This window comes from Martes martes (assembly GCF_963455335.1).
Source record: "Martes martes genome assembly, chromosome: 11".
NCBI classification, from domain to species: Eukaryota; Metazoa; Chordata; class Mammalia; order Carnivora; family Mustelidae; genus Martes; species Martes martes.
This window is the reverse complement of record NC_137899.1, coordinates 79,774,785-79,787,504: the sequence shown is the minus strand read 5'-3', so window position 1 is coordinate 79,787,504 and position 12,720 is coordinate 79,774,785. Positions and strand designations below refer to the sequence as shown.

The window sequence follows — 12,720 nt, the reverse complement described above, 5'->3', positions numbered from 1 at the left end:
GAAGTCCTTCCTTCTGAAATTGCAGCTAATCTGACAAATTTAAGGGATAACAATACTGCAAGGACAGAAACACAGAGCTCAAAACGTAAGCTGTTATGAACAGATCTCGAACAAAGATGTGGTCAAAACCAACTTACTTGGTCCATTCATAAAATTACTTAAATTTAAGAATCTTAAAACCAGTCGGTTAAGTGTCTGCCTTCAGCTTAGGTCATGACCTTGGGGTCCTGGGATCGAGCCCTGCATTGGGCTCCCTGCTCAACAGGGAGTCTGCTTCTCCCTCTCCCTCTGCTCCTACCCCTCTGCTCATGCTCTCTCTCTCACTATCTCTCTCAAATAAATAAATAAAATCTTCAAAAATAAATTAATTAAATAAAATAAAAAAAGAATTTTAAAACTAATTTATCCTGAAATTTTATGCAGTTAATATGGTTTTTCATTTTCTAGGTGGAATAATAAGTATAGAAAGAAAAAATACTATCAAGCTTTGACGACTTGTATTAAAAAATAAAAAGAGATATTAAATTTATGGCAAAGAATCCACATTTTTAATGCCTGGTTTTCTTGTGATCTGCTTAGAAGAGATGTGTTCATTTGGATAATGGCTTTCATTTGTTTTCTTTTTGACACTCTAAGAATTCAGACAAAATAATTCATCCATACTCACTTTGAGCTAAGCAGTTGTAAAATGTCCTCACCTGAAACTCTTTCTAGTCTCTTCCTAGGATCCTCAAATATTCTAGGAACAGATAATCTTCCAACCCAACAAGAAGCACCAATGTAAGGAAGGCAATCCATTCTTTAAAATTCTGACAAGCTTCCACCCCCACCTCCGTTCTGGAATATCCCCTCTTGAGACCTACAATCTCCACCCCCTCCCCCACCACCAAATGACACTTCTTAATGAGTCCATTCCTTTGATCACTAGACTGTCCCCTAAAGGAGCTAAAGCCAGGAGGCCCCAAGTTATGAGTAGGAGGATGAACTTGATGATGAAGCAAAGAATTGTGCATTGTTTATGCACACCCATCCACGAAATCCTGTTTGCTCCAGAAGCATCATGTCCGTACACAGTTGGTCCATTAAAAGGAAGAGCCCTGTGGCTTCCTCCTAAGATGATAGGATATACTCAACAGCATGTGCCTAAACCCACTTGGAAGACTGCTGTCTTCTCCTGACCTGATGGGGCACATCCAGCAGCTCAAGGAGACAGGGCTGCCAAAAAATACATGCCACTACTACTCCATATGTGGGCCCTTGCTTGGGGTGGTGAGAACTCTAACCCTCCCTCTTTCTAGGCTACAGGTCCTCCACTTTCTAGTTCTAGGTTTGGGGAGAATGGAAGATGCATAAATAATGCCTAGATGGTGACAACAGCAAGTAATTTCCAGAAGAACCGCGGTGCTGGCCATTGTGATGCCATCCTCCAAGGTTAGGCATGAACTCCAAGCCTTCAGAGTCTTAACTAATATGATTCTTGTAGTTACTGGGGGGCAAAAATTAGCTGTAACTCCTATAAAATACTAGAATTTCTATTTTGGATAAAAAGAAATACAAAACAGGTTATACTTGTCAGATAGAAAGTTACAAAGTATATATGATATATATATAACACTTATAATTATATTTTATTATAAATATTATTTATATTGTATATAAAAGTATACAAAATTTGCCATTTCAATGATAATCAATCAGAACAAATTAAAACAAAGTGTCATTTTTAACCTATCAAATTAGTGAAGATTTTCAAAATGAAAATCATTAAATCCTGGTTAGTATTCAGTGGGGCAGCCACTGACTTAGTATAATCTCTCTAAAATGCAATTAAACCATAGTATCAAGAATGTTGAAAGCATTTATTTTTTTTTCTGCTTAGTAAGTGCCTATCAAAGATTCTCTAATAAACAATAAAAATTAAAATAATATGTATGAAACATGCAAATAACACACATCTAACTATTCATCCATTTGTCATTGTTTATCATAGCTTAAATATCTAAAAATATAGATGCTCAAAAATAAAACATTTATTCAATGGAATATTAGGCATACCTTAAGGATTATAACCATTAGGAATCATCATTGAAATGAGGAAATGTTCAAAATAATTTCTAGAGTAGAGTGGATACATAATTCTATATATAAAATATATAAACATAATGCAATAAAAACTGGCCTGAAAGGAATATTCCTTTTTTCTTTAAGTGAATATCCCTGGAATGAATAGTGATTATTTATTTATTTATTTATTTATTTATGCTTGTGTTTTCTAAATTTTCCACAGTGAATATTTACTACTTTTTTTTTTTTTTTAAAGTAGGCATTCTGTGCAGCATAGGGCTTGAACTCATAACCCTGGGATCAAGACCTGAGCAGAAATCAAGAATTGGACAATGAACCAACTGAGCCACCCAGGTGCCCCAACATTCACTACTTTTAAAGCAAGAATTAAAAAAGAAAGAAAAGAAATGCATGCTTATCTACTAAATCCATTGTGCAGCTGCCCTTCATTTGTAAAATAAAGTCCAAGTTGGCTAGGCTCAAATTAAAGCCCCTGTAATCCCGTCACATCAGCCCAATCGTATTTCTAATGAATACCCAACTCTGTTTCATAAGGTCACCAGGCCTGTCACAGGCCATCTAGATTGCCTTGGGCTCCTCTCATCAGGCCTAGAGCTTCTCCTCTCCTACCCTAATTCTTTTTTTTTTTTTTTTAAAGATTTTATTTATTTACTTGTCAGAGAGATAGAGTACAGGTAGAGTGGCAGGCAGAAGCAGAGGGAGAAGCAGGCTCCCTGTGGAGCAAGGAGCCCGATGTGGGACTCGATCCCAGGACACTGGGATCATGACCTGAGCCAAAGGCAGACGCTTAACCGACTGAGCCACCCAGGCATCCCTCTCCCGTCCTAATTCTTGACTGTAGCCATTTTAGGCCAACTTCAGAGATTCGTGATGCTCTTAACCAAGTTTGGCAATCATACAAAAATCATTTTGGACCCTGATTTCCAATTAATTCAGCAAAAATAATTTAGAAGGAAGCCCTGTGGAGAACAAGAGTCTCATCAGTATTTGTTAAATGAATGAACACAACCACTACTGTGATCATAACAGCAACGGCAAGTAACATTTATTGAGAGCTTTGTATTGATAAGAAGGCACTGTGTCAACTTCATTGATCTCATTTAATGCTCTGAACAATCCTCTATTTCACAGATGGGAAACACTGAGCCTCAGGTAGGTTATGTATATTTCCCAAGGAGGTTAGGCCAGTGTTGATGTGGGATTTAGATCCAGCTACGTCTGACCCCAGTATGCTCTACACTACCAAATTTGCTAAGAATGGAAGGTCTACTAGAAATCATTTTGTCTATAATACATTTTTATTCATTAATTGAACTGAATATCCATGAAGCTAAGTAAAAATGTTGTGTTGAATTACAAAGTCCTCTTTTACACATAAAAAGATACCCAAACAATAAAATTTTCTATTGAATCTCAACATATGAAATGTTTACCTGTATAGGACCAGCCAATCTCTTCAACAAGTTTTCTTTGTTGTCTGTAGTATCCATAAGCCCAATCTACAACCAAGAAAAATCAATTGATCAATGTGTAGAAAACTATATGTGTCCAAATTAAAAATACATCAGATGCCCAAATCATTCATACCACAGATGCTCCTCAATTACTACCTCCCATGTCACCTTCCCAATGACTTCTCTCAATGCCAACCACCATTATTATAGTCTCTGTTGTTCCTGTTCTCATAGTTAGTATAAATTTTAAGGGACACATTTAAAAAATCCTGAAATTGAGGTGGGGACAAAGCAAATATTCTGAGTAAAGCAGGAGCAGACTAGAGGGGGTTAATCCCAAAGAAAGGTGGGTCAGAAAGAATCATCTGTCCTATCTCTAAATTTTTCTTACAGCATTCCCTAAGTCAAATATCTGAGATCCTGTTGATTAGAGATACTTTAAAGTTTACAAACCAAGTTTGAGCCATCAGTGCATCTAGGATACCCAGATGTTTTCAAAATTTGTTTCCTTTTGCCAAAAAGTGAAATTAGTGACTTTGAGAAAATGAGAATTTAAATGTGTAAATGCTGGCTGGGAGAAGGGCTGTGTTAAACCACGTAGGTGACTTTGTCTCTTAGAGGAATCCAGATGCCCAAGTGAGGTTAATACAGTGGGGAGTGTAGGCATCATAAAAGTGGATGCCTCAGGACCCCAAGAGAGTGATTCTAGATCAAGAACATGGGGCAAGTGAGACAGAAAGGAAAATGGATGGAAGCCAAAGTTTTACTCTGCATAATTCAAAATTTTGCCAGGAGCCACACCCACACTCAAGAAATTGGGATGTGATAATTTGTCATCCTTTTTGTGCCATTGCCTGTTAATCCAGGCTGTACTAAAATTACCACTCCAGTTCAGCTACACTGTGGCAAAATAAATCTTTGTGAGCTAGATTTAAAACCTGATCACTGTTGACAAAACATTCTGTAGAAAAGGCTGCAGAATAACTAGCTAGTTTACAAATAAAGGTGTGGAACATTACTCATTCATAAATGGAGTTCCTGTCAATACAGCTTTCATTTGAATACAAGCATTTTAAACTAGATCGTGCTATACCTATATTTAAATATAGGTATGATCTCCCTCATCATTTGGGAAAAGAAACTCTATTTCTTCTTATTCTTGCTACAGGGTTGCTTTCCTCTGTACTGGTAATTCTCAATTTCAGGAATGCAAATATCCAAGGACACTGCAGAAATTATTTTCTGTTCACCCGTGTTATATACTCGCTGATTAGTACAGCATGATAATAAATAACTGCTAAACTATTTCATAAAAGCTAGAAAGCAGATCTGCTATCAGAATACATATCCTGAATCTACAGATCATTCAAAACCAAAACTCACTTTTAAGTAATAAGGATTTTCTTTTTGTTGTAAAACTTTGTTCATAAATATAGGTAAATATTCTATTGCCCGTATAGCACATTATAGCATATATTTATTTTTATAACAGCTTTATTGAAATACAATTTACACATCATACAACTCTCCCATTAAAGTATACAATTTAATGTTTTTCGGTATGTTCACAGACTTAGGCAATCATCACCACAATTTTAGGACATCTTCATCACCCCCATGAGAAACTCCACAACCTTCAGCTGCCCCAAGCCATCCCCAATCCCACCCCATGTCCTACCGGTCTAGACAACCACTATCTACTTTGGTTCTACAGATTGGATATTCTAGACATTTCATATAAACAGGATTACACAACATGGCCTTTTGTGACTGGCTTCTTAAATTTAGCACAATTAATGTTTTCAAGGTTCATCCATGCTGTAGCATATATAAGGAATTCATCCTTTCTGATTGCCTAATAGTACTTCATTGTATGGTAACCAAGATGGTCCTAACATTTTCTTCAGCTTGATTAAACTTTGGACAGGCTTCTTCCTGACTCTAGGCCCCTGGTCCCCCTTTCCTCAGAGCATTTAGTTTAGAAAACTTATAATTGTAAATCCCTTCTCTGCCCCTTTGAGATGTAAATCTTTTTAAAATAGCCACATGCCAGTTTTAGAACCAGAAATGTACTACTCAAGGACATGGGAACCATCTCTTTGAAAGGAAATAGGACCCTTATCTCCCAGTTTCTGTGAAAGGGTAGGACCTTTATTCTGGTAGGGTGCCTTACTCCAAGGTGCAAAAACTATCTCCTGTAATGAAGATACGAGTTTATTTTTCCTTTGGTTAAAGCCAATTAGCAAACAAATGACCTCCTTCTAATATCATGCCTTACTGTTTCATGGAGGCTCAACATCACCCCTCAAAAAATTTACCCCTCTACTTCATCAAAGTTGAGTTCTGACTTGGTTCTGTCTTCTCTCCTCATTGCAACAACCCTGAATAAAGCGTCCCTCTTGTTTAATTTTCTCCAGTGAAATTTCTGTTTTGACAATGGATATACCACATTTTATTTGTCCATTCATCAACTGATGGATACGTGGGTTGTTTCTTCTTTTTGGCTATTATGAATAATACTATTTTTAAAAAAGATTTTATTTGTTTATTCATTTGACAGAGATCACAAGTAGGCAGAGAGGCAGGCAGAGAGAGAGGAGGAAGCAGGCTCCCCGCTGAGCAGAGAGCCCAATGCGGGGCTCGATCCCAGGATCCTGAGATCATGACCTGAGCCAAAGGCAGAGGCTTTAACCCACTGAGCCACCCAGGCGCCCCTATGAATAACACTATTAATATTGAAGCCTATGTTTGTTTTTCTACTTAAAAAGTAATATTAGGTTCATAATTTACTTTTCAAATACAGTTGTCACATAAAATGATAATCATTTAAGGTTAAATTCTGGGAGCAAGTGTTTCTTCATGATCAAGAAATATACACAATTAGATGTTAGAGAGGGCTCAAAGGTCATTTGACTGAGACTTTAACAGTCTACAAAAAAATAATTCCTAGAGATAAGGTAATTTATGCAGCCAAAATGTAGATGGTTTGTACAGCTAGTAAGTGGCAAGTGGAAGCAATAAGGGATGATTCCTGCATCCTGCTTCGGGGAGCCTTCCCCAATATGAAGGATCCCTGACAATCTTGACCTATTGGTTACTCTTTTAAGGTGCTTTGCCCGAAGAGGAACCCTTATAATATGTATGCTTTCAAGAAAAACAGAGTAAAACAAAACAATACAGTGGCCCAGATTTTAGCCAGAAGAAATTAATTGAACAAATAAATTACAGAGAATTGATTACACATTTTTTGACCTGGCTGTCAGTTGAAATGTTCCTCTGAAATTTTGCACTGGCCAGAAGGAAAACATGTATTGTCACTTACTATATATTTTAAATATAAATATTTTTTAAAAGCAAGACATTTTTGTCATACAAATGCATTTTGAAGATCAAAACCTACATTTAACAACTAATCCATTGAAATAAATAAAACAGTAAGCTCTTGTTTTAATGATTTGGTCTAAAAGATGACAGCAAAATATCAGCAGATTTTAGCTTTCCTTGTAGGGCTTTATCGCTACACAATGAGCATTTGTCCTTGGTTTTTAATTACTTACATTAAGAAAGCTTTATTCAATACAGGATTCCCAGGTGTTGGTAGCTCTCTTCAATTCCTTTATGTATTGTTCCCTTAATTGTTACTTCAAACAATCCGTTGCACATTCATATGCTAATTACATAGTCCTTGGGCGTGAGAGAGTACCCCACTTTTAAAATTCTACTTAGAGGTCTGATAGATGAGATGTGATAGCTTCAATGAACAAGAAAAAAGAAGCTAGCTTCACTTTTTTGTTGTTGTATTATATACTCTGAAAACCAGTAAATCCTATATAAAATAAAACTATCAAAGTACTTACATGTTTTTAAATCAATTAAAATGATGAAATATAGAATGTTTTTTGTGGTTCCTGTGAGTTTTAGTTTCATTCACTTTCATGTTTTGTTTCTTTCAATTTAAAAGTATTTGCCAGGTCTGTTCTGGTGTGAGTGTTTTGTAGTGAAAAAAATTCAGAAAGAAATTTCAGGAATGAATTGTACGTGCAATGTACAAGCAAATATACATTATTAAATTTCTTAAGGCTACCCTAAAATTTGTTCTGAAAAAATATTCTTCATGAAGTGGCCTTTTGACCTGCTACCAAAATTAGAAGAAATCTCAGGCACCCTTGAATGTTCCTGTTTGAACATATTCCATCTTATTTCTACCTTAAGCACCTACAGATATGCAAATATGTGTGTGTGTGTGTCCTTTATTTTTCCTTACATTCAGATAATGGAAATCAAAGTCTACCACATAGAAGATGAAGATTAACCTACTTTTTTCTTTTCTTTTCTTTTTTTGCTCAAGTTCTTTTTAAAACAACAGCAAAAAAAATCTGGATGCTCACTTCCTACTAAAAATATCATTATAAATATTTTGAATTACAGGGGCTGCTAGCTGGTTCAGCCGGTGGAGCACGTGACTCTCGATCTCAGGGTTGTGTGTTCAAGCCCCTTGTTGGACCTGGTGACTCCCTAAAATTCAAAAAAATTAAAAAACAAAAAAATTTAAAAATTTTGAATTATAAAAATGCCTCTGAATTTGTCTTAAAGAAAGTCTCTGCTTCATGTTGATTAATAATTTCACAGGCATCCTACTCTATAATCTAGAGTACTCTGAGTACAGTACTCTGACAACACACACACACACACACACACACACACACACACACACACACACATATTTTAATGCTATAATGTGGCCAAACATGACAGTGAGAAGAAGTAGACTGGTCCTCTGAAAAAGAAACTTCAGGTAGAAAATAATCACAGATAACATTTGAAGATGAGGAGTTAAAACTAGATTTCTCAAGGTGGACTTTCCTGGCATAAATGGTACTTGCATATTTCACTAAAGAACTACAGAGGACGAGAAAAGGATGTTAGTTGATGATAGATCTCTGGCAAGGCAGAGGAGAAGGGACAGAATTAGGGATGAATTTTTAAAGTCCTTGAATAACACTTTGACAGTGAAAGACTTGGGGAGAAGGCCAGAAACATCCCAGGTGGGGGAAAAGCATGTGCACTAACAAGTAGCAAAGTGTGGAACCAAAGGTTTGAGGTGCCAGTTGGGCTCTCCTGTGCGGTCTGTATATAGGTCACCAGGGACTTCTCGGTGACAGCTCACCAAGATACAAGGGTGACATCAATTTTCACACTTTCTGCCTTCATCCTCCTGTTGCCTCTTTTTTTTTTTTTTTTAAAGATTTTATTTATTTGCCAGAGAGAGAGAGAGAGAGTACACACAAGCAGGCAGAGAGGCAGGCAGAGGCAGTGAGAGAAGCAGGCTCCCCGCTGAGCAAGGAGCGCGATGCGGGACTTGATCCCAGGACCCTGGGACCATGACCTGAGCCGAAGGCAGCAGCTTAACCAACTGAGCCACCCAGGCATCCCCGCCTGTTGCCTCTTAACCTAGACTTCTTTTGAAAAAGGAAAGGAGATATTCTGCTGAATTGATAAAAAAAAAAAAAAAGTTTTGTGTCTATTCATATTTAAGTATATTTTCAAAATGTTAAGGAAGACGAATGAATGAATGAATGAATGAATGAATGAATGAAATTGAAGTGAGAGAAGCTGGGGATGGGTGGGTGAAGAAAGGTAAGTAGTTGCTGACCACTTGGGAGAAGGGCTTGGAAAGCCTTGGAGACCGTCTAGGGTCATCAGAGCAGTTATCCACTAAATCATTTGGCACAGACATGCCCAAGACTGACGCAGCAGTGATGAAAGAGGCTGACAGTGTGGCAGTCACAACCATCTCTTACTGAAAATAAAGCCGTAAGAGACCTCTCTCAGAGAACAAAAGATAAAACCAGAAATAGGCGTTCCTTTACAAAGAGAATCAGCTTTTGATTGAAGCACCCACGTGGACACATGACCGGACTATGGAAGCTTCTTTACTTCTGCAGATACTCTGCTGTAAATGTTTCCTTGGGTTTGATAGGAGAGCTGAGTTTAGGATCCAAGTGATCTCACCCAAAACCTTGTCTGGAGAATGGAGGCAAACTTTCCAAGTAAAATTACATCGGCCCATGCATATAGGATAGAGTCTATACCATCACACAGGGCAGATTTGTCCTCTATGGATTTCCCTGTCATCAAATGTTAAGCATTAGCTTGCTGTCAAACTGTGTCTTAATAGATCCTGTCTTTACCTATCTGGAATACACACTTTTCTCTGGTATATATGCAAAGACATTTGCAAAACATAATTTAGCTGATTATGGTAATTCAGAGAACAGGCTTGTTTAGGACACAGTTACAGCTCAAGCATATTTACTGTTAGTCACTTTAGATAACAACCGAATGCCCTAAAAACATACTGCTTTTAAAAACAGGTGCATATAATTTCCCCCTAAGTTGTTTTCTAATTCCCTTTGATTTCTAGTGTTAGAAGAAGAGTTTTATTGGTTTTCTCCCCTCCGCAAAGGATTAAAAATAAAAGTACTTTTTACAGTCTCAAAACTTAAATTGTACCTTATTGCCAAAGACAACAGCACGTGAAATCATGTTGTTAAAGACAGGGAATTCTGGGAAGAGATGAGTTTCTAGAGTCCAAGTGATCTCTTTATTTAAGGATAAGGCTAAAGAGATGAAAAAAGTAGGTGTTTGAGGCACTATATGAACAAAAAGTCGAATGGAAAATCATCAAAGCAGATGGAAATACTGAGCATATGGATGATGTAAGAAAGCAAAGCCATTTCTTCCATATGCTTGTTTTAATAGTCAGACATCCAATTAAATACATATTTCTCATAGGACTGAGGAAGAGCTTAGAGGCAAGCAATTAGATTTTTATTGTCCCTTAACACTGAGGACGGTGTATTCTTTCACAGAGAGGATTTGTAATTTGACAAGATGTCTACCAAACCTATTCAAAACTTTTCAATGAAGCTCAAAATTTTTCACAAGCTTGTCTTGGAAAAGCAGTTGGTGTTTTTTCTCTAATACTTAGATATATGTGTTTGACCTGATGTGATTTGTCTATATTCCTAAATTGAGGTATTTTCTGTTACAAACATTTTAATAATTTGGATCTTTATCACATGAGCAATAATACATGCCTCTTTCAGACAAATTAGAAAAACAAAGATAAGCAAAAATAATTTTGAAAATCATATATAATCCTATCTCCTAAAGGTAACCATTCTTTACCATTTTTTACATGTGTATTTTTTCTGGATGTTAAACTACGCACTATAGAAAAGTTACACTTTACAGAAATTATATTTTATCATTTAATTATTTACTGACCCACATTTTCTATCTAATGATAAATCGCTGATATCTTCTCAAGTTAATAAATATGGTTTCCCAGCATCATAACAGTTTCATTTAAATAATTCTCCACTTTGGGATATTAAAATAAAAAGCTGATTTAACTTTAGAAAATTTATTTCTTAGCCTTAAATGATATGAGGAATGAAAGTCCTCATTAAGCTAGTATGAGCTTTATGTAGACAATAAAGTCTGTAGATTAAGGACCACCTTCTCCCCCTATCAACCTTCTTCCACAACACCAAGAAAACACTAAAATGGCATGAAGTCATTGCTATAGCATGGCAGTGAATTTACTCCACCATAAGAGAAAACCCAGTTGTTGATAAAATAGTGATGATGGCCGCAGAGACAGAAATAACAACGTACGTAAAAACAACTATTAGAAGAGCTAAAAATATTGAGCGAGGAGAGAGCCAAATCTGTATAGGAAAAAGCAGATGAAAGTGGATAGAAAACATGGAATTTATCAAATTACAAAAATAATGTGCCATTATATTTGTTATGTATTATTATATGATTATACTGTTACATTATTACCCACACAATAATAGTGTGCTCTTATTTACCAATATAACTAACGTTTCTGTTGTTAAGTCTTACGTCCTTGCACTTTCCCTGAAATCAGGAGCACGACAAGGATGTCTATTCCATAGCTCTATGGTTAGGATCGCTTGGGAAGTTCTGGACAACTGGCACGCTAAAATAACTAATTAGAGGATATAATGGGATTCCATTAACATTACTCTGAAAAACATAAAACACCAATAAAGTACATAAATAAGCAAAAATACAAACTATTATTAATATACAAGAAAATGTGAATAAATAAAGAGACCCACCCCTCTCCTTAAATGGGAACACTAAAATATGGGGAAAATATCAGTTCTTTCCATATAATGAATATATTGGTCAGATCTCAATGAGGTATTTTTAATTGGCAAAATTATTCTAAAGTTTATATACAAATCTAAATGTAAAACAATACCAGATAAGAAAGTTTAGAAGAAGAGTGAAAGAATGGGGCTTGGTTAACCAGTTACTAAAAGACAACCTGACAGGCAGATCAATGGATCAAAGCATAGAGCACTAAAATTGGACCTACGATAGATATCAGTTTAATCCAAGATAAGGGAAACACCACGGTCAGATAACGAAAGTATAAAGGTCAACCAATATTGGGGACACTGGTTATTTGGGAAAAAAATCACACTTCATACATACATCAACATTAAGTCCAAGCAGATTAAAATGACTGATGAAAAAGGACGCACAAAACTATTGGAAAAGATATAAGTGAATGCTAAATTTATTGTTAAATGGGGAAGACCTTTCTTCACACAAACAAATCATAAAGAAATATTTATAGCTTTGATTAACTAACACTCAAAACTTGTACAGAAAAAATTTTAATGAACTGCAAATTACAAATGTTAAGCTATTGGTAACTGCTAAAATGCATCAAATAAATACGATATAGTACAAACGTATAGAATTTTTACAAATTAATAAAGGAAAATACGCAAGCAGATAAGCTTTAAAAATGCAGACATATTAATTAATAAACTTATAAAGAACTGTTAGACTTTAGTGGATATCAAAGAAACAGATTAAACTGGTACTGAGAGAGTATCTTTTCCAGCTATGAAATTGGCAAAGTTTTATTAGTTTAGTTTGTTTTTTTTTAAATATTCAATAATGACCAAAATATCTTGAGACATTGCTTTGTCTACAGGTGAAAGTATGAACTAGTATGAAGTTTCTGAAAAGTAAGCTGTAGCAAGAATTATCAAGAGACTTGAAGTGCTTCATACACTTTGAAACAGTAATTCCATTTCCAGGAATATGCTGTCAAATATTAAGAGAT

General features: G+C 35.8%; 1 protein-coding gene across 6 annotated transcripts in view; it reads right to left on the bottom strand.

Moving 5' to 3' along the window:
• The window catches only part of PTPRZ1 (protein tyrosine phosphatase receptor type Z1), a gene marked incomplete at its 5' end in the record, with an annotated part of 175,068 nt that overhangs the window by 115,387 nt on the left and 46,961 nt on the right, over nt 1-12,720 (bottom strand). For all 6 annotated transcript variants that reach the window (XM_080818033.1, XM_080818034.1, XM_080818035.1 and 3 more), the window contains one exon: nt 3,519-3,584. In XM_080818033.1, the coding sequence (XP_080674159.1) occupies nt 3,519-3,584 (66 nt within the window). The remainder of the gene's footprint in view (nt 1-3,518; nt 3,585-12,720) is intronic.